Source organism: Eubalaena glacialis, chromosome 9 (genome assembly GCF_028564815.1).
Source record: "Eubalaena glacialis isolate mEubGla1 chromosome 9, mEubGla1.1.hap2.+ XY, whole genome shotgun sequence".
Classification (NCBI taxonomy): Eukaryota; Metazoa; Chordata; class Mammalia; order Artiodactyla; family Balaenidae; genus Eubalaena; species Eubalaena glacialis.
This window is the reverse complement of record NC_083724.1, coordinates 10,481,453-10,505,299: the sequence shown is the minus strand read 5'-3', so window position 1 is coordinate 10,505,299 and position 23,847 is coordinate 10,481,453. Positions and strand designations below refer to the sequence as shown.

The 23,847-nt window shown below is 37.0% G+C and overlaps 1 protein-coding gene across 3 annotated transcripts in view; it reads left to right on the top strand.

Annotated features, from left to right (window-relative positions):
- The window catches only part of PBX3 (PBX homeobox 3), a 223,527-nt gene that overhangs the window by 161,411 nt on the left and 38,269 nt on the right, over positions 1–23,847 (top strand). For all 3 annotated transcript variants that reach the window (XM_061199923.1, XM_061199924.1, XM_061199925.1), the window contains exons 4-5: positions 7,757–7,947; positions 13,845–13,980. In XM_061199923.1, coding sequence (XP_061055906.1) covers positions 7,757–7,947; positions 13,845–13,980 — 327 coding nt within the window. The remainder of the gene's footprint in view (positions 1–7,756; positions 7,948–13,844; positions 13,981–23,847) is intronic.

Sequence of the window (23,847 nt, the reverse complement as noted above, 5' to 3'; positions counted from 1 at the left end):
GTTTTTACTGTATCTTTCAAATATGCTCTTATGATTAAAGGCCCGACTATTAGAATAGGTGAATTCCTAATGAACTTGAGCCAAGGGTCCTGGGAAGCCTGTTTTAAGGAATTGAGGGTCTTGTTTCCTCTACCTCTCTACCAAAGGGAAATGGATACATTGGTTTTTGCAAATGAAATTTGACTTAGAGATTTGTTCTCAGTTAAAAAAGAAAAGATATATATCATACCTAATGCAGCTCTCCCACTTTGCTTGTCCCGGAAGAAGTGCTTGTACACAAGCAATTCACTTCATAATTTACAGCTGCTATAATAGAGATGACATATTGAAAGCTATCTCCTATAGTTATATTGAAATACATTTTTGCTGAAGGCAAAAGTGTTGTAAGGGTCCCAACCCTCCCCCAAACATCTGGGAACCTGCCTTCTGAGTTCGCAGATGTCTTTTGAATTCACCTCAAATCAGGTAAAGCACTCGAGCCACGCATGTACACTCAATGTGCTCAAGACCAATTAGGTACTGTTTCGCTAATAGAGGACTTTCAGATTACAGGGGATTGCAGGGGGAATGGAGAATGAGTGTGCAACCTAAACCACTTAAAGGCATGGCCTTGTGCTTTTTGAGGCTCTCAACATTGTGTGTTTATATTTGCTGGCAAGATCTCCTTTGCTTGTAAAGAATTTTTTTTTTAATCAGGTTTTAAAATGCTGATGTTATTACGTTAGAGATTGTGTAACCCACAAACTCCTAATCCCATTTTGCTATTTTCTTAATAGCAAAAAAAAAAAAAGCAGGAAAGGTAAAAGGGTACTACCTGATGTAAACTTTATATTTCATTTTCCCAAGCTAGACTTTGTCATTCATTGCTCCGAGAGAGGGGTTTTACTTCTTGTCAGCTTTCACGCTGCGTCTTTTCCTTGGCTGGAAGGAGTGTTTGAGTATTCCCTTTTTTTCTCCAAGTTTCTAGTCTATTGGCTCTTTATACCAAATGTATCTTTGACCACAAACTTGATTAATGAAGTGAATTGTTTTATATTTGAATACTTTTCTTTTTTTTTCAATTTCTTTGGAAGCAGTGTTTATATTTATTCTGGCAATGGGAAGACACAACTGTATTAGGTAATCAGAGTAGGGACTTACTTGCAGAATGACACACACAATATGAATTTCATAAAATTGTCATTTCTATTTTCAACAATAACTGCCATTTATTAAGTGTTAATTGTGTTTCAGACTCTTCAAAGAACTTAACGTGTATTATATAATATAATCCTTACAAAGCCCTCATGAGATAGGTCCATAAACCACGTGATTACGTTGATACTTGTTGAGGTACGATAGAATCTAAAAAAGAGTGGTTATATGTATATGTATAACTGATTCACTTTACTGTACAGCAGAAACTAACACAACATTGTAAACCAACTTTACTCCGATAAAAAAAAAGATAGATATTTCATCTTTGCAGCTGTTTCTTAGGTATATTGGTCTCATTCTAGTTGGCTTAGAAAGTATCTTTCAATGTTGACTCTTATCCTAAAACAAGAATAATTTGTTGATTTAATAAGCATTACATAAATACAAAATCTATAATACTGGACTAGAGTTACTTGCAAGGTCATAAAGACATCTAGAAAACGGATGCTTGCAAATTTGAGAATCATCAGCTTTTAAATAGAGATTTATTCTTTCTTTGAAGAGTGGATTTTTAGAATAGAGAGTGTTATGATCTGTTGTCTGCAATCAGCTTCTCTAGATGGTTACAAAAGGCCAGTTCAGTTTTTAGATTTGATCATGAACCATTTTAAAACTTACTCAAAAATAAGTGCTTGCTCACCATCTGATTTTACATTTTTATGTTCAATGATGTGAACTTACAGGCAAGAAAGGGGTTGAATCTTGAATTCACCACCGAAAAAAGCATCACCACAAAACAAACAAAACCCTGAAAACTAATTTTGAGTGTAAATCCAAATACATATAGATATCGAGGATATAGTTTTACTAGCTAACAAATATCATTAACAACATTATAAAAAATCCAGATATTTCAAATCCTCCATTATATTACTTGGTTTGTATTTTTAAGGAGAAAGGAACAAATGGCAAGGAGAGAAAGGCTCATAATAAGAATTGGTTGAAAATATTTTTTATCAGATGAAGCATTCCACACTTTTTGTTGACTTTATATTATTACAATGTATGTTTTAAACAAAACATACATTTTTGTTACATTGTAAACAGAAATTATCTAGGATGTAAAACAATGCATCCTAGATAATTTTCAACAGCTGGATTAAGAGAAAAAGAGGTTTTTGCCATTACTCGTAAATCAGAAAATTCAAGGAATCAAAACTCTTCTTTCCTAAATCTCCCAAATAACCAAGTTGTTTCTACATTTGTATTGTGAACATTGACCAGAAAATTCTTAACTGACAATTTTACTTGGAAAAATAATAAGGCAATGAAAATTTTTTCCAATGTCTATTTTAATAATATAGTCTTGTAGGTATGACAGAGGATATGATAAATGTTTGAAGTGAGCATCTTACATTATAAAACAGCATCGATGCTAGTGTGTGGTTGGGTGGCCCGTCAAAACAACTCTGCAATCACTTGATCATTCTTACTGCACTTATATGTTTAAAAAATGTATATCTTTTAAGGATCCGGAGATGAGGCAGTACTGTGCTCTGCTCTGAAACTGGTACACATGATGCTGTAAATGAGGCTGTAATTTACTTTCAGTGGTATAAAGGAAAAAAATCACTTTGCCTAAAGTGTATGCATCTTTCTTAAGGGTGTACCCGGATTTTAATTATCTAAATGTAAATACTTAACGAATTTTACTTAGAGTAATGAGCTAAAGTGCACACTACATAAATGAGATGTTCTAATTAATCATGTATGAACTACTGGTTTAAAGAAAAGCTATGTGAATTCTGTGAATGTTGGGCTATTGCCAAATTGCTAATCAGCATTTGCATTCATAGATGACTTCACTTAATAAGTTGTGAGACATTCAGCAAATGTTTTTGGAAATTATGAGTTTTTAGATGCAGAAACTTTTTGCTTTTAACACTTGTTTTTCACACAAGCCTGTGGCTGCTTCTTAGAAACGATAGGCAAACATTCATTCTGAAGAGATTAAAATATAGCCAGAGAAAAACTGAGAGCCAGAGGAAAACTGAAACAAACAAACAAAAAACAAAAAACAAAAACCCTCAGGTATCACACACAGGAGTCTTGAATTATTTATCAAGACATACACTCTGTCATAGGTATATGTTACCATAATGTGTGAGCTAGGTTTGTAGGAATTAGCATTGTTACATGTGCAAATTAGAAATACTCCAGTACAGCTAGTTCTCAAACTTTTGGTCTTAGGACTTGAATTCATTTTTTAAAAAAAATTTATTTATTTAATTTATTTATTTTTGGCTGCGTTGGGTCTTCGTTGCTGCACGCGAGCTTTCTCTAGTTGCGGAGAGCAGGGACTACTCTTCACTGCGGTGCGCGGGCTTCTCACTGCGGTGGCTTCTCTTGTTGCAGAGCATGGACTCTAGGCACGCGGGCTTCAGTAGTTGTGGCTCGCGGGCTCTAGAGCACAGGCTCAGTAGTTGTGGCGCATGGGCTTAGTTGCTCCGCGGCATGTGGGATCTTCCCGGACCAGGGCTCGAACCCATGTCCCCTGCATTGGCAGGCGGATTCTTAACCACTGTGCCACCAGGGAAGCCCAGGACTTGAATTCTTAAAAATTATTGGAGACCCCCTAAGAGCTTTTGTTCAGTGGGTTATATCTATCAACATTTATTATAATAGAAGTTAAAACTGTGAAAAAATAAAAGTATGTATTTAAGAAACAATAATAAACTATTATCTATTCACAGTAATATTTTTAAAAGCCTGTGTTTGCAAAAAAACAAAAAACCCTCAACATTTAGTGAGAAGAGTGGCATTGCTTTTACATTTTTGCAAAACTTTTTAATGTTGGGCTTAAAAGAAGTCACCTGGATTGTTATATGTGCTTCTACGGTCAGTCTCCTGTCATGTGGTTGAAGTATATGAAGAACACCTGGCCTCACACAAAGATGTCATTGGAAAAGGGAGGAGTATATTAATAGCCTTTCTGATAATTATGGATACTTTTCTCTGATATTATACCAAAACTTGACAAGTTGTATTGTCTTAAAGTTTAGTTATAGTGAGTCTGAAATCATATCAACTTTTTGTACTCCCTTCCTTTAAAATCCTTTAAAATTCCTTTAAAGGAATTCCTTAAAAAAAAAAAAATCCTTTAAATTCCTTTAAAATTGGTCTAGTGTGCACTTTGAATGGATCTTCTACGTATGCATTTTTTTGTAACATCATGCTTTGATCATTTGGAAAATATTGTTTCACTGAGTTATGTACATCTTCTAATGTTAATACTTTACATTATATAATATCAAAATATCATATTTATTAATATCAACACCAAATTAATCAGAAGGTCTACTAGGAAACTATCAAGCTCAAGGTAGTGGATGCAAGTTTTCCAAAATTATAATTGTCACTTGAAAAGTCAAATTTCATCATTGGCACAACTATTGTCAGCTGTTTTCCTTGATGTGACAGGCTTGCTTGGTTCATTTTTGAGAAAATATCTGCCAAATACCCAAGTCTGAATAATTATAATAATTTGTTGATTTTGCTTTCAAATAAAAATGGTGTTCCATGAAAAAGACAGCATCGGCTCACAACTTAAACTATCACACGAGTGTTTTTTCTCAAGACAACCATCCTTTGATAAGCAATTGAAGTGCTTTTGGTGTGTTTCCCGTTTTATCACACAGAATATTAAAGTCGTAGTCAAGGATTGAGATGTAATAAAATGAATAATTTCTCTTGCTTCATCAAGGACATTCCTAAGTGAAACTGCCTTTTTTTTGTGGGTTTGTGTGAATGCATGGTGATGAAGAATAAAAAAGAAACATCTAAGATTACTAAGTATACTGTTTCCCAAAGAGTTTTTCTTACTTAGTACATTGGTCCACAAGATGCTGTAGAGCTGTGCTGTCCGATACGGTTGCCACTAGTCATATGTAGCTATTGAGCCCTTGAAATCTAGCTAATCTGGACCGAGATGTGCTGTAAATGTAAAATATATACTGGTTTTCAAAGTGTATGAAAAAAAGAATGTAACATATCTCAACAGTTATCTAACGATCTTGATTATGTGTTGAAATGTTAATATTTTTCATATATTGGGTTAAATAAAATATGTTATTAAAATTAATTTCACCTGATGCTTATTTTTTAATGTGGCTACTAGAAAAATTTTGCATTTCATATGAGAAAAATAAAACACATTTGGAAAATAATCAGTGCAGTAGAAAAAAGATTAAATGACCCCCCATATTTTTTTTCATATGTGGCTCACAATGTATTTCTTTTAGACAGCACTGCTCTAGAGAAAAGAGGTTTTGTGACCAAATTTATTTGGGAAAAGTTGGATATACCATTCTCCTTTGAAGATTTATGATGCATATTGGCATACTGGAAGTACTGAGGAATCCTGCCCCCACCCCCCTCAAAAAAAAAAAAAAGCATTTAAAATTTTGGTTAACCCCACATTTCCCAAACATACTGTATTAACATTTTTTGGAACTAGTTATAGAAGTCTATATCAGAGCTTGATGATTCCGGTTTGCTGTTCTAGTTTACTTTCCTTCATTTTACTAATAAGAAAACTGAGGGCTAGTGTTTATTAAATTATGTAATTTGAGATTATACGAACATCTCTTTAGGGAAAGTATTGTACGAGAAAAAAAGATCTGTACATATATTTCTTGACAGGGTGACCACCTATTTTCAGCTTGGCACAAAATAGTTTAAGTTGACAATATAGTGGGGAAAATCTTAAATTTACTTTTCTTTATTATGGTTTCCTTAAAGATGGAAAGAACTTCCGGTTTTAGAGCTGCAAAGTTCCTTTATGTTTTACTGTGCCATAACCTAGGACAGTAATTCTTAGCCTTTTAAAGTTATAGACTGGCTGAGAATCTGAAACGAAAACAAACAAAAACCCCACAGATTGTCCCCTTGGGAAAGACAAATGTGTGCACAACTTGAGTAAGATTTCAGGGAGTCATGGACATTCTAAACCTATCCATGGACTGCAGGTTAAAAATCCTTCACTAACAAAGGTTCAGGGATAATGTATTTACAGATATTAATCAATATTACTCTTGAATTCTAATACAAAACCCCACCAATCCATAGATGTTTATTGGATGCCTACTGTGTGTGTTGCACAAATCTATACTCTGAAGAATCCCAGAGTCACCACTCACAAGGAACTTTAAAATTCTTAAGACTTAAACATATTTAAAAAAAACTTTGGTAACCCAGACTCATTTTACCTCACCTTAGAAATATTTATATAAAAGCTCCATAAAAGCTTAAAGTAATTGAAACACCCAGTGTACTTAAAAGGTTAGTTCTCTAATGAGCAGTTAGAAAAACCATCATTTGCTATACGTTCAGGATATCTGTAGGGAAGTGGACATTATTATACCTTCAAAATGCATCTTGCCATGATCAATGATTGTTCTGTCTGCTCACCCTACTAGGGGCATTGTGCAGTAAGGTGCAGAATCTCCTGTCTTTATTTTAAACAAAAATGCCAGAAGATGTTCTTTTTATCCAGAGATACAGACAGATGCTTTATTTACCAAGGCAATACTGGATTTCTGTGTAGGCCCAGTTATGTGGTTTTATAGATCTAAAGAATATAGGTGGGCTGAAAGAGACAGGGACTGAGGATTGTTAACTAAAAAGTTTGAGACCCAAATCTGATCCTTATTTTCCTGCTGCCCCTCCCCTGAGGAGCTGAGCTGCTTGACCCATGTTTTAGGAATGGCGTATATCCACAAATAAGGCCCACACCACAGCTAAATTATACTAGGACATTGGCATGGTATCAGAGGCCCTTTACATGCTAGTGCAAATCTGAATTCCCTCTTCTCCTTTACATATTCTCTCTGTCCCTCTGGACTTGCTACATACCATGATTTCCAGGATTTTTTCTTGTGCCTGGAATTCCTCTTGATTTCCACCTTTATTCCACCTGTCAAATATCTTACCCATTCTTTAAAGCCCTAATGTCCCTTGTGCCATGAAGTGATCTCTGCTTCCAGATGAGAATACTTCCTCCTTGGAACTTAGGAAGCACTTATTCATATTTTCCTGTGATACTTTACATGGTCTGCCTTGTTTAAGAGTTCATTTTTTATATATTTTATTGCACTGAAAGTCAGGTCCACATCTTGCTCCTTTATGTGTCCTTAATCGCTCTTGGAGGAGTTTGAACTTCATAGTGCTTCAGTAAACATTTGTTGAGTAAATGTAAAACCCCAAAGAAAATAGGAGGTGCTTAGTTTTAACAATTAACATATATTTGTACTTAGATATAGGAGTTGGTAGAGAGCATCCTCCAGTGGGAAAACCTCATCTTGGAACAGGGACAAGGGTGGTGGGAAGGGCAGTTGAGTGCTGTGCTTCCCTTGCATGCCTGGCCATTCATAGTTTCAGAATTCTTGCGCCCCATCTAACTATCACTGCCATTTCACAAGTGTCTTAGTTTTCATTTTCCCTACCTACTGCATAATGCCATTGGCAACTGCAAATGAGGTAGAAGTTCAGATGAGTTAATGTCTGGGTGTGATAATATAAAATACCAGATTCCTAAGGAGTGATTTTTTTCCCCTTACAGGCATGTAATGAATTCACTACACACGTGATGAACCTTCTCCGAGAGCAGAGTAGAACACGTCCCATTTCCCCAAAAGAGATTGAAAGAATGGTGGGCATCATCCATCGAAAATTTAGTTCCATTCAGATGCAGCTCAAACAAAGCACTTGTGAAGCAGTTATGATTTTAAGATCAAGGTTCCTTGATGCCAGGTATGTGAGGCCACAAATCTATTGCATGGCTTTTTAAAATTTTTCTTTTCACTCTTTGTGTATTATTTTCTGTAATCCTGGCCAATTGGTCTTAGATTCTTCTTTAATTTGACTATAAGAGCTCTTCTCTACATTGGACAGGTAATTCACCTCATGGTGCCTGCACTGTCAAGCCTCTTCTTGTCTGGGGGTGGTAGTACTATTAGCTGCCAATTTGGTGGCTCAGGAAACAAATAGGATTAGTGCCGCTACTAATGACTTAGTAATACATAGCCTTTCTTTCAATTCTGATGCTAAAAAGTATTTTTAAGGATAATGTTCAGTATGTAACTTTGTTTTAATGCAGGTTTGTTTTCTAAGAATTTCCTGATGTTACATTGCTTGTGCATATTAGAAAAAAAATACTTGGAGATACTGATACTCCTAAGAAGGAAGTGGTATTATAGTTACCACAAAACCCCAAACTCTGTTTTTCCAAATCAAGAAGAAAGCCTGTGAGTTTCCCCTGTAAGGATACATATTTCCCTTTTATCTGAAGCTGTCACCAAGTTTCCCAGGGATTAGGTAATAAATTGTATATGGTGTGTTAGACCTACTAGGTGACATAACAGAGGAACTGTCAAGTTCCTACTATATGCTGCCTCTTCAGGGATGCCTCTTGGGCATTGCTAAAGCTTGCAGTCAATCTTCAAAGTTGGAAAGGGGTTTCTATTTTGTTTTGTTTTCTCTCCCTTGGAATCTCACAGAGGTGATGATTATCGTCCAAATTTTACAATACTGAAGAAAGTAAGTTAGCATCTCAACTGGCAAACAAGATGTGAGGAACAATCTTCATGCCAGAGCTCTTCCTTAGAGCCAAATAAGGAAACATATGCCACCTGATTATACTCCCGTTCTCCTGGTTAAGCCAAGCCCTGTATCGCCTTTGGTTCCTTCTTCTTCCGTACTGAATTAGTCATTAGAACTCACCAGTGCTTTGTTTTCAACATTTCTCGTTCTAGCTCTTTTTTTCCATCCATACTTGCACTGCTCAGTTCACGTTCATCCTTTTGTACCTAGACTACCACAGTAACTTCCCACTATTCTCCCTGATTCCAGTCTTACTCTTCTCCCACTCATCCTCCGTGGCCCTCTTACGATGCCCTAATTGCTTTACTTAAAAACCATAGCAGCTTTTCAATGCTGGGTAACTCACATGCACACTACTTAACCTGGCATTTGAGGCCTTATGTGACCTGCCCCTGCCCAAATTACTTTTTTGTTGTTAAGATTTAAGTTTTATTTTATATTTTTCCTATTTAAAAAATACCAAGGTCACTATGGAAAAGTTGTAAAATGTATAGAATAGAAGGATGAGGGATAAAAGACAATCACTTTTTTACCACCCAATGGAAAAAAAAGTCACTGTGAACGTTTTAGTATACTTCTTTCTGGTTTGTGGTACTTTTTTTTTTTTTTTTTAATGTTCTTTGTGATGGTACAATATGCATAATTTGGTTTGCTTTTTAAAAAATTTACCATGAATAGGTAAACATTTTTCATATAGTATAAACTCCTATTTTAAATGTTAATTGTTGAAGTCTACCAGATGGATATATGATAAATAATTAACTTAGCCATTTCTTCATTTTTGAGCATTTAGTTGTCCCTATTAATTTCCATGATAACTTCTTCCTTCCTTCCAATTCCTTTTTTCTTTCCTTCTACAAATGTTTATTTGTGCTGAGGCTATAAAGGTAAACAAGATAGGTTAACATACTCGCCCCAATTGAGTTTACATTCTACTTGGGGAAACAGACAATAAACAAGTAAACAAATATGCTGTAGTATTCTGTTCAATAATGTAATGAAATGTGATAGAATGGTAAGTGCTATGAGGAAAAATAAAAGCAAGGTAAAGGGAGAGAAAATGATGGAGGGAAGGTACTATTTTAGACAGATTTTTATTGGAATTAGTCTTCCAGTGAAAATCTTTATGCATTCAACCTTTTTGATCTTTAGAATTATTTCCTAAGGATTAATTCTCAGAAATAGTATTATTAGATCAAAATGTGAACATTTTTAGTGCTCTTAATATATCACTAAATTGTTCTTTCCTGTGTTTAATCCAAAATGCGATACCTCTTGGTCTCATCTGTTTCCTCTGGCGAGAATTCTTTTCCTCTGCCTAACCACCTCTTCCACCACCACCCCTCCACCTCCACCTCCAGCCTTCCACAGCACACCCTGTTCTCCCAACCATTTCCCCAACTTGGTCACCAGTAATGAATTGTCATCTGTGAGGGTGTGTAGCATGGAGCCTGGAACAGAGCTGGTGCTCATGTTTGCTGCATTAGTGAGACCTTGCTCAGCCTTTCAGGCCTGGCCTAAATGCTCCCTTTTTAGGAAGCCTACTTTAAGCACTCCACTGGACTTGTCGTTGCCGTCTCTTAAACACTGATACTATGTTTATACAATTTTCGAGACCGAACTTCATTCAGACTGCCTTTATTGCAGTTTTTCAGGATCATTTCTTCTCTTCCCGAGTAAGTCACATTGTCATTGAAAGCAATGGCCAAGTCTTACACGTTTAGAATCCCCACAATTCCAGCAAGTGTCTTACACATAATAGGCTGCAGAAAAATAATTTGTTGACTAACCAGATGAATGAATATTTCCACTTACTACTTAGAATAGCTCAAAGAGTTAAGGAAGTAGCATCAGAAAACAAAAAACATTTTAAAATTGTCAACGTTGAGCATTTTAATTAAAAGCATTACGTAACAAAGATATTTAAAAGTACTTTCTTCAGAAAGGAATCTTTTCTAACACAATTGCTATCCTTATTTCTGCAGATACTTTCCCATTCTTATCAACATGCATGCTCTTTTTTTTTTTTAAAAAAAACATGACTGCATTCATAATGTATACACCTAAATGATTTATTTTTCTTCCAAAAGAGAAAGTAAGTTAACAAGCCGGAGTGAGCAGAGCCAGGGTGAGAAGGTGGCAGAGCTTGGAGCAGAGCCGCTTCTCCCACAGAGATTGCCATCAGTAATGTTGTGATGCTGATGGGACACAGCCCTGGGACTGATGCACCACTGCACACTGGCCTGAGGCATAGCCATTTAGAGTGTGGTGAACCCTGGGGGGAATGAAACTTAGGGGAAATGCTTAATGGGCATTTTCTACAGAATGTTTTTCTAAAAAATAAATGAAGTATAAGACCGAGTTCTCTCTTATGCCTTCAAGTGAATGCAAATACTGAGCTTTGCTTCCGTCTGTTCTTGTAGTGCCTCTTAGCAAGCCCTCTGCACTGAGAAGGCAAGGTTTTTCTGCTCTAGGCAAACATGCTCATTCAGATATATGATTCCCTTGCTCACTCTGGCTTTTTGTAAAGCCATACTCACATTTTCTTGGTAATTGGACAAGCCGAAGTATGTACCAGTGCAGAACAGTTAGGAATAAATTTGTGTAGGTCCCTGTATTCTTCTAGTAGAAGTGCCATAGTTTGGATGCAGCCAGACTGTCTGTGGTGAGGTATTCTGTTCTGCCCATAAATTTGTTCTCTGAGGTTTTTTGATGTTTTCTAAAACCACTCCTAGGTAAAGTCGATAAATGAGCCAAACTTATTTCTGCTTTCCCAATATGTTTCTGCTCATTACCCCTTTCGTAAGTCCTCATTTTCCAAAGAAATGCCTTTGTGTGATCTGCTCCACTGTACTCGGTCTTGCTGCTGGATTTCATGTTTTAGACTGAGTCACAAGCTCACATACTTACATATAATGGAATTGAGGGGAGTGGCTGGATGAGGGGCAGTGAGGATTAGAGCAGACAGGTACATATCTGAGGGGACAGCCATCACTTAGCTTTAGCCTGTGGTTGCCTTCTGAGGATATGGGCCTGGTGTGGCTGATCTTCCAATTTTTCATAAGAAGCCAGAAACTTAGATTTTTATGAGCAGGTCATTATTGTGTTGTCTCAACAAACATTATCTGTGGGCCAGGTAATTATCTGTAAGTTTGACAGTTTCAGTATCTATTCTAGACCTTTTCCATCCTACTCACCCAGCTACCCACTCATCAGACTGTGCCTCTTCAAAGTGCCCCAGGTCAGGGCTTTGTTTTTCTTGTCAAGCAATGCCTGACTCCTGCAAAAATGCTGATTGCTATTCTTGGTGTACTTCTCTTTCATCTGTCTTCCCTCACCACCTCCCCCATCCAATTCATCATCAAATCCTGTTGATTTTAATTCCCAAATAGATCTTGAATCTATTCTTCATCCCTCAGGAAACAACGGTTTAACCTTCCTAAAAATTATTGAAATTAAGAAGTTTCAGGGCTCATAACTTGAGATGTTTTGATCAGATCGAGATTTCTTGCTCCCTTGACTCTCCCTGAATGTTGAAACATAGATCACATACTTAACCTGCCACGTTAGTGACATCATTTTAACTAGAAGAATCTCATAGGGTATACACATTTATAACTGCCTACTGACGCTGTCTTTCCTGAGTATAGGATATCACAATTAAAATCATTAAGATTGTTTGTAAGGCAGTATTAAGAAAGTTGTTTGGGGAAAGTGTTTTCCAGTTACTGGAGAATTTAATTTAAAGTGAAATCTGACAAATGCTAATTTTCAGGCTGGAATTCTTTAAAATCTTCAAAATAAAACCCAAATGTAAATGACATTTTTGCTATTTGAAATGAATTGTCAACAAATACTTGATCTTCTGACATTCTGCCACCCCCTCCCAGTAAAAACAAAGAATTTGTCCTCCCCTACTCTTTCCCTGTTGAGCAAACCATACCTCAGTCCAGGCAGTTGCTGAAGCAGAAAAATCCAGAAATCCTTGATGTATATTTTTTTCCTTACCTTCCTTCTCTGTCTTCCCCACCCACCCCCCCATCCAATTTATTATCAAGTCCTATTGCTTTTACCTTTCAAATTGACCTTGAATCTTTTTATTTCCATTATTCTCTCCCTATGCCAAGTTACCATCATCTCTCAATTTGACCATTGTAGTTGTCTCCTTAAATATCTCTACATTTCCTTTCATCCCCTCCTTCAGCTGTTCTCAGTAGTCAGAATAATCTTTTTAAAATGTAAAACTTAAAACCTTTAATACTTTCGATTGCACTTAAAATAAAATTCAGAAATCCATATGGGGTCCACTAAGCCTGTGTAATCTGGCCCTTTCCATCCTTCCAGACTCATCTCACATATTCCCTGTTTTTACTGTGCTCCAGCCTCCTCTAGCCCTTTGGCCTTTCCAAGCTTTTTTCCTGTTTGAAGACCATTCCCTCAGCTCATTCCTCTTCCTTCTACTCTTTGTCTGACTAAGTTATACACATTCTCCAGGCCTCAGATTAAATGTCACTCTTCCAAGGAAACCTTTCCTGACTCCATAATCTGTGTTAGGTTTCCTTCTTAGACACTTTCATTATACCTTATACTTTTCCTTCATGATACTTGACATGGTTACCGTAATTTATAATTATTTATTTCTGTGTTGCTTGTCTAATGTTTTTCTTTCCCCTAACTTTCTACTCTCTCTCTTAACCCTCTAATCCCCGTGAGCTCCCTAATAGACCTTATCTGTTTTGTTCCAACTGGATCCTCACTGAGTATCTAGAACACATTAGATCCTCAATAAGTATTTGTTGAACAAATTAAAGAATGAAGTTAATTGTGCTTCACATTCTAGTATTTTTCTTAGTTATCCTACATCTTCACGTGAGTTGGATAGTTCTTTGGAGGATGCCAAGAGTATAATTTACAATATCATGGTGATAAATTACACCCTAAGAATGTTTAAAAACAGAAAGCTAACTTCTTTGTGTGATCCTAAGTAATACATCCCTCTTTGGTTAATGTTGATTATAACGACAGTTCTCTTTTTGGTTCTTTCATAGACGAAAAAGGCGTAACTTCAGTAAACAGGCCACAGAAATCTTGAATGAATACTTTTACTCACACCTCAGCAACCCCTACCCCAGTGAAGAAGCCAAAGAGGAGCTGGCCAAGAAATGCAGCATCACAGTGTCACAGGTGCGACAGGACTCCATGGGTCTGTCTTGCTTCCCCGTTGATTATAGGAACCCTATTTCCTCTTCAGGGCATTCTTATCAAATTTCATATCCAAGTGTTTCATCATCAAAGAAGATATAAAGAAAATATAGATGTTTCCACATTTTTATGCAAGCTTTTAAAGCTTAGATAATTTCTTTTAATCCTAAATGTCAAGGAATCAAGATAATCACCCGCTGCCCTAGTGGAAATCTATAGCAAAAACATAAACATGCCATGGGGAGAGACGTGGTTTTACACTTATGTGACTCTTCAGTACGGCATGTAGTTCTGCTTTCCTGATTTAGATGACTGGTCTAAGCTTCCACCAGTGAGAAAGCAATTTATTTGTTGCCAAAAGGAAATTTAATATAGCTCTATGGTGAAAGCTTTGAGGAATTCACCAAGTCCTTTCTTGAAAACCATGCTATGATATTTGGGTCTCAACGATTTCTTTGCTTTCTTGTTATCCGTTAAAGAGAAGAATTAAGTTCATGCCTATCCCCGCTTTTTTTGTTTTTGTTGTTTTAAATGTCTGTTTGTAATAAATTGTGCCCCTGAAGTTAGCTGTCATCTTCTAACAAAAATACACTTAGTTTGAGGCAGATAGACTTGTATTTTAGATTGAGGGTTGGAGACAAATAATTAAACAAGCAACTGTACCTCCTTAAAAAATAAGTATATCCTATTGGAATTAGCTCTGAAATACAATTTATTTAATGCTCATATTGTTGTTTATAGATTGTCATTTGAATAACATTTCTTTATAGCATGCAAATGTGGTAATCACCAACCAGTTCTTGGAGGGGCACTTAAGGAAAAGCTGACCCTTTCCAGAAATTTCAATGGTCCCTAGAGGTCACATGACATAAATTTTAAAGTAGCCTCTAAATAAATACTCCTATATATTTGAAGTTCAAGATTCTAAAGATCCCCTTCACATTCCAGTGAAAGTTTCATATCAGTATTTTATTTTAATTTAATTTTAATTTATTTTTATTGAAGTATAGTTGATTTACAATGTTGTGCCAGTCTCTGCTGTACAGCAAACTAACTCAGTTATACACAGACATTCTTTTTTTTATATTCTTTTCCATTATGGTTTATCACAGGATATTGAATATAGTTCCCTGTGTTATATATAGTAGGACCTTGCTGTTTATCCATCCTATATATAATAGTTTACATCTGCTAATCCCAAACTCCCAGTCCTTCTCTCCCCCACCCACCTCCTTGGCAACCACAAGTCTGTTCACTGTGTCTGTGAGTCTATTTCTGTTTTGTAGATAGGTTCATTTGTGCCATATTTTAGATCCCACATATAAGTGATATCATGTGGTGTTTGTCTTTCTCTTTCTTTCTTTCTTTTTTTTTTTCCAATATTTATTTATTTATTTGGCTGCACCGGGTCTTACTTGTGGCACTTGGGATCTTCGTTGCCACATGCAGGGTCTTCGTTGCGGTACTCGGGATCTTTTAGTTGCAGCATGTGGACTCTAGTTCCCTGACCAGGGCTCGAACCCCGGGCCCCCTGCATTGGGAGTGCAGAGTCTTAGCCACTGGACCACCAGGGAAGTCCCTGTCTTTCTCTTTCTGACTTACTTCACTTAGTATGATAATCTCTGGTTGCATCCATGTTGCTGCAAATGGAATTATTTCATTCTTTTTTATGACTGAGTAGTATTCCATTGTATATATGTAGCACATTTCCTCTATTCATTCGTCAGTGGACATTTAGGTGGTTTCCATGTTTTGGTTATTGTGAATAGTGCTGCTGTGAACATAGGGGTGTGTGTATCTTTTTGAATTATAGTTTTGTCCGGGTATATGCCCAGGAGTGGGATTGCTGGATCATATGGTAATGCTATTTTTAGTTTTCTGAGGAACCTCCACAATGTTTTCCACAGTGGCTGCATCATATCAGTATTTTAAGTCATTGTTATTTAAGGGAATATGGTCTGGGTTTGAGACGATTTTTAGCTCTTATTTTGGCATTACTTTCCATAGAACCTCCAGAGCAATCTTAGATTTATAATTAAGATTTCATTTAATAGTTATTGTCATTCCCTTATGATATAGTGGCATGTCTTGATTCCTTTTGCTCAGTTTGAAATGGAATATAATTGATTTGGGCTACCAGTTTATGAGGACATATACTATATACAACATTACTACCACAAGCACCTACTGTATAGCACTGGGAACTATATTTAATATCTTGTAATAAGCTATAATGGAAAAGAATCTGAAAAAGAACATATAAATCAACTATACTTCAATTAATACAAAACCCACATAGATCAGAAAAAAAAAATCACTGTCTAGGCTATGTAGTACTCACTGCCACTTGAAATACTAAGGAACAGTATAATATGCTGGGTCAGATAGGGAAGATGAAATTTAAAGTATATTCACTTCAAGTGGGTGTTTTCTGGTGTGAGTATTTCCCCTGAACATTAGTGAAAGGATTGGGCTTGTACTGAACACCAGCTGATGATGCCAGGTCTAGTTTTCCTGCTCTCACAAGAGCTCTCTGACTTAGAATTCAGATATTTGCGAGTCCAGTTTAAATTAAGGTGTTTCATGCTTCCGCTCCTTTTCTTGCTTTTCTTTTTTACTTCTATAACATATTCACCATTGGAGAATAACACAGATTATATACATTTTTTGAAAATCAATATAATCCTAGTTTTTCATTGGGTGTACTAGCCTCTTGTGTGTGTGATGTAGGATTTAACACATGCTTGTGTAATGAGTGAGAGAAGTTTCCTTCTGACTATTCTGAACTAGGGAGGCTTTGCTGTACTTCTAAAATAGGCTAGGATCCCGTTTACAGATTTTTAAAAAATAGTTAATTACTATGTTCATTTCACTGGTTTTCTATAGAAAAATAGCTTTGTTCATTTTGGAAATTTTTTAGTAATTACTTGAGATAGAAATAATATAGACATAGACATATTTCTCTGTCTAAAAAGCAGACTTTATGACCTTCTTTTCTCACACATCAGCCTTTCAAGTGGAGAATTTCAGCAATCAGTGTAAGATTCAATGTAAATTGTGACAGTTTCCTCTCCTTTGTACCTTTTTCATGCTTAAAAATGTTATTTCCCCTCAACCATTCCCTTTTCCCCCACATCTCTGACGTGAAAGCAATAGTGAAAATTTTCGCTATTAAAGACATCAGTTGCTAGCCTTTTTTTTTCTTTTGCCACACTGTGCAGCATGCAGGGTCTCTGTTCCCTGACCAGGGATTGAACCTGTGCCCCCTGCAGTGGAAGTGCAGAGTCCTAACCACTGGACCTCCAGGGAAGTTGAGTTGCTAGCCTTTTAAATTAGTATCTTTTTTTTGCTTTTTAATTTTATTTTTATTTATTGATTTGAATTTTATTTTATTATTTTTATACAGCAGGCTCTTATTAGTTATCCATTTTATACATATTGGTGTATATATGTAAATCCCAATCTCCCAATTCATCCCACCACCACCACCACCACCGCTTTCCCCACTTTAATTAGTATCCTTTTGTTTAAATTGTTTAGAAGTGAAAGCAGAGAATATTCCAGACCTGACAGGTGAACTAATTTCTAAATAGAAAAAACAATGTTTTAAATATACATCATACTAAAATACAATAAAATTTAGAATTCAGAAGTTGTTCATAGGACTTCCCTGGTGGCGCAGTGGTTAAGAATCCGCCTGCCAAAGCAGGGGACACAGGTTTGAGCCCTGGTCCGGGAAGATCCCACATGCCGCGGAGCAACTAAGCCTGTGCGCCACGACTACTGAGCCTGCGCTCTAGAGCCCAGGAGCCACAACTACAGAGCCCGCGTGCCACAACAACTGAAGCCCACACGCCTAGAGCCCATGCTCCGCAACAAGAGAAGCCACTGCAATGAGAAGCCTGTGCACTGCAACGAAGAACAGCCCCTGCTCACCACTACTAGAGAAAGTCTGGGTGCAGCAATGAAGACCCACCGCAGCCAAAAATAAATAAATAAATTTATTTTTAAAAAAGAAACTGCTGAGAAAAAGAATAATTAAAAAAAAGTTGTTCCTATACAAAGCTAACTTTAAAATATTGAAACCTGGGAGAGGAACCAAGATGGCAGAGTATAAGGATGTGCTCTCACTCCCTCTTGCGAGAACACCAGAATCACAACTAGCTGCTGGACAATCATCAACAGGAAGACACTGGAACTCACCAAAAAATATACCTCGCATCCAAAGACAAAGGAGGAGCCACAATGAGATGGTAGGAGGGGCGCAATCACAGTAAAATCAAATCCCATAACTACTGGGTGGGTGACTCACAGACTGGAGAACACTTAGACCACAGAAGTCCACCCACTGGACTGAAGGTTCTGAGCCCCACGTCAGGCTTCCCAACCTGGGGGTCTGGCAATGGGAGAAGGAATTCCTAGAGAAACAGACTTTGAAGCCTAGTGGGAATTGATTGCAGGACTTTGACAGGACTGGGGGAAACAGAGACTCCACTCTTGGAGGGCACACACAAAGTAGTGTGCGCATCGGGACCCAGGGGAAGGAGCAGTGACCCCATAGGAGACTGAACCAGACCTACCTGCTAGTGTTAGCAGGTCTCCTGCAGAGGCGGGGGGTGGCTGTGTCTCACCGTGAGGACAAAGACACTGGCAGCAGAAGTTCTGGGAGGTACTCCTTGGCATGAGCCCTCCCAGAGTCTGTCATTAGCCTCACCGAAGAGCCCAGGTAGGCTCCAGTGTTGGATTGCCTCAGGCCAAACAACCAACAGGGAGGGAACCCAGCCCCACCCATCAACAGTCAAGCAGATTGAACTTTTACTGAGCTCTGCCCACCAGAACAACAGTCAGCTCTACCCACCACCGGTCCCTGCCATCAGGAAACTTACACAAGCCTCTTAGATAGCCTCATCCACCAGAGGGCAGACAGCAGAAGCAAGAAGAACTACAATCCTGCAGCCTGTGGAACAAAAACCACATTCACAGAAAGATAGACAAGATGAAAAGGCAGAGGGCTATGTACCAGATGAAGGAACAAGATAAAACCCCAGAAAAACAACTAAATGAAGTGGAGATAGACAACCTTCCAGAAAAAGAATTCAGAATAATGATAGTGAAGATGATCCAGGACCTCGGAAAATGAATGGAGGCAAAGATCGAGAAGATGCAAGAAATGTTTAACAAAGACCTAGAAGAATTAAAGAACAAACAGACAGAGATGAACAATACAATAACTGAAATGAAAACTACACTAGAAGGAATCAATAGCAGAATAACTGAGGCAGAAGAACGGATAAGTGACCTGGAAGACAGAATGGTGGAATTCACTGCTGCGGAACAGAATAAAGAAAAAAGAATGAAAAGAAATAAAGACAGCCTAAGATACCTATGGGACAACATTAAACACAACATTTGCATTATAGGGGTCCCAGAAGGAGAAGAGAGAGAGAAAGGACCAGAGAAAATATTTGAAGAGATTATAGTCGAAAACTTCCCTAACACAAGAAAGGAAATAGCCACCCAAGTCCAGGAAGCGCAGCGAGTCCCATACAGGATAAACCCAAGGAGAAACATGCCGAGACACATAGTAATCAAATTGGCAAAAATTAAAGACAAAGAAAAATTATTGAAAGCAGTAAGGGAAAAACGACAAAATAACATACAAGGGAACTCCCATAAGGTTAACAGCTGATTTCTCAGCAGAAACTCTACAACCCAGAAGGGAGTGGCACGATATACTTAAAGAGATGAAAGGGAAGAACCTACAACCAAGATTACTCTACCCGACAAGGATCTCATTCAGATTCCATGGAGAAATCAAAAGCTTTACAAACAAGTAAAAGCTAAGAGAATTCAGCACCACCAAACCAGCTCTACAACAAATGCTAAAAGAACTTCTCTAAGTGGGAAACACAAGAGAAGAAAAGGACCTACAAAAACAAACCCAAAACAATTAAGAAAATGGTCATAGGAACATACATATCAATAATTACCTTAAATGTGAATGGATTAAATGCTCCAACCAAAAAGACACAGGCTTGCTGAATGGATACAAAAACAAGACCCATATATATGCTGTCTGCAAGAGACCCACTTCAGAACTAGAGTCACATACAGACTGAAATTGAGGGGATGGAAAAAGATATTCCATGCAAATGGAAATCAAAAGAAAGCTGGAGTAGCAATACTCATATCAGATAAAATAGACTTTAAAATAAAGAATGTTACAAGAGACAAGGAAGGACACTACATAATGATCAAGGGATCAATCCAAGAAGAAGACATAACAATTATAAATATATATGCACCCAACATAGGAGCACCTCAATACATAAGGCAACTGCTAACAGCTGTAAAAGAGGAAATCGACAGTAACACAGTAATAGTGGGGGACTTTAACACCTCACTTACACCAATGGACAGATCATCCAAAATGAAAATAAATAAGGAAACAGAAGCTTTAAATGACACAGTAGACCAGATAGGTTTAATTGATATTTATAGGACATTCCATCCAAAAACAGCAGATTACACTTTCTTCTCAGGTGCGCACGGAACATTCTCCAGGATAGATCACATCTTGGGTCACAAATCAAGCCTCAGTAAATTTAAGAAAATTGAAATCATATCAAGCATCTTTTCTGGCCACAATGCAATGAGATTAGAAATGAATTACAGGGAAAAAACCGTAAAAAACACAAACACATGGAGGCTAAAAAATACGTTACTAAAGAACCAAGAGATCACTGAAGAAATCAAAGAGGAAATCAAAAAATACCTAGAGACAAATGACAATGAAAACACGACGATCCAAAACCTATGGGATGCAGCAAAAGCAGTTCTAATAGGGAAGTTTATAGCTATACAAGCCTACCTCAAGAAACAAGAAAAATCTCAAATAAACATTCTAACCTTACACCTAAAGGAACTAGAGAAAGAAGAACAAACAAAACCTAAAGTTAGCAGAAGGAAAGAAATCATCAAGATCAGAGCAGAAATAAATGAAATAGAAACAAAGAAAACAATAGCAAAGATCAATAAAACTAAAAGCTGGTTCTTTGAGAAGATAAACAAAATTGATAAACCATTAGCCAGACTCATCAAGAAAAAGAGGGAGAGGACTCAAATCAATAAAATTAGAAATGAAAAAGGAGAAGTTACAACAGACACCGCAGAAATACAAAGCATCCTAAGAGACTACTACAAGCAACTCTATGCCAATAAAATGGACAACCTGGAAGAAATGGACAAATTCTTAGAAAGGTATAACCTTCCAAGACTGAACCAGGAAGAAATAGAAAATATGAGCAGACCAATCACAAGTAATGAAATTGAAACTATTATTAAACATCTTCCAACAAACAAAAGTCCAGGACCAGATGGCTTCACAGGTGAATTCTATCAAACATTTAGAGAAGAGCTAACACCCATCCTTCTCAAACTCTTCCAAAAAATTGCAGAGGAAGGAACACTCTCAAACTCATTCTATGAGGCCACCATCACCCTGATACCAAAACCAGACAAAGATACTACAAAAAAAAGAAAACTACAGACCAATATCACTGATGAATGTAGATGCAAAAATCCTCAACAAAATACTAGTAAACAGAATCCAACAACACATTAAAAGGATCATACACCATGATCAAGTGGGATTTATCCCAGGGATGCAAGGATTCTTCAGTATGCGCAAATCAATCAATGTGATACACCATCTTAACAAATTGAAGAATAAAAACCATATGATCATCTCAATAGATGCAGAAAAAGGTTTTGACAAAATTCAACACCGATTTATGATAAAAACTCTCCAGGAAGTGGGCATAGAGGGAACCTACCTCAACATAATAGAGGCCATATATGACAAACCCACAGCAAACATCATTCTCAATGGTGAAAAACTGAAAGCATTTCCTCTAAGATCAGGAAGAAGACAAGGATGTCCACTCTCACCACTATTATTCAACATAGTTTTGGAAGTCCTAGCCACGGCAATCAGAGAAGAAAAAGAAATAAAAGGAATACAAATTGGAAAAGAAGAAGTAAAACTGTCACTGTTTGCAGATGACATGATACTATACATAGAGAATTCTAAAAATGCCACCAGAAAACTACTAGAGTTAATCAATGAATTTGGTAAAGTTGCAGATACAAAATTAATGCACAGAAATCTCTTGCATTCCTATACACTAATGATGAAAAATCTGAAAGAGAAATTAAGGTAACACTCCCATTTACCATTGCAACAAAAAGAATAAAATACCTAGGAATAAACCTACCTAGGGGGACAAAAGACCTCTATGCAGAAAACTATAAGACACTGATGAAAGAAATTAAAGATGATACCAACAGATGGAGAGATATACCATGTTCTTGGATTGGAAGAATCAACATTGTGAAAATGACTATACTACCCAAAGCAATCTACAGATTCAATGCAATCCCTATCAAATTACCAATGGCATTTTTTATGGAGCTAAAACAAAAAATCTTAAAATTTTTATAGAGACACAAAAGACCCCGAATAGCCAAAGCAGTCTTGAGGGAAAAGAACGGAGCTGGAGGAATCAGACTCCCTGACTTCAGACTATACTACAAAACTACAGTAATCAAGACAATATGGTACTGGCACAAAAACAGAAACATAGGTCAATGGAACAAGATAGAAAGCCCAGAGATAAACCCATGCACCTATGGTCAACTAATCTATGACAAAGGAGGCAAGGATATACAATGGAGAAAAGACAGTCTCTTCAATAAGTGGTGCTGGGAAAACTGGACAGCTACATGTAAAAGAATGAAATTAGAACACTCTCTAACAGCATATACAAGAATAAACTCAAAATGGATTCAAGACCTAAATGTAAGACTGGACACTATAAAACTCTTAGAGGAAAACATAGGAAGAACACTCTTTGACATAAATCACAGCAAGATCTTTTTTGATCCACCTCCTAGAGTAGTGGAAATAAAAACAAAAATAAACAAATAGGACCTAATGAAACTTAAAAGCTTTTCACAGCAAAGGAAACCATAAACAAGATGAAAAGACAATCCTCAGAATGGGAGAAATTATTTGCAAACGAATCAATGGGCAAAGGATTAATCTCCAAAATATATAAACAGCTCATGCAGCTCAATATTAAAGAAACAAACAACCCAATGCAAAAATGGGCAAAAGACCTAAATAGACATTTCTCCAAAGAAGACATACAGATGGCCAAGAAGCATATGAAAAGCTGCTCAACATCACTAATTATTAGAGAAATGCAAATCAAAACTACAATGAGGTATCACCTCACACCAGTTAGAATGGGCATCATCAGAAAATCTACAGACAACAAATGCTGGAGAGGGTGTGGAGAAAAGGGAACCCTCTTGCACTGTTGGTGGGAATGTAAATTGATACAGCCACTATGGAGAACAGTACGGAGGTTCCTTAAAAAACTAAAAATAGAATTACCATATGATCCAGCAACCCTGCTACTGGGCATATACCCAGAGAAAACCGTAATTCAAAAAGACACATGCACCCCAATGTTCATTGCAGCACTATTTACAATAGCCAGGTCATGGAAGCAACCTAAATGCCCATCGACAGACAAATGGATAAAGAAGATGTGGTACATATATACAATGGAACATTACTTAGCCATAAAAAGGAATGAAATTGAGTTATTTGTAGTGAGGTGGATGGAGTTAGAGTCTGTCATACAGAGTGAAGTAAGTCAGAAAGAGAAAAACAAATACAGTATGCTAACACATATATATGGAATCTAAGGGGGAAAAAAAAGGTTATGAAGAGCCTAGTGGCAAGACGGGAATAAAGACACAGACCTACTAGAGAACGGA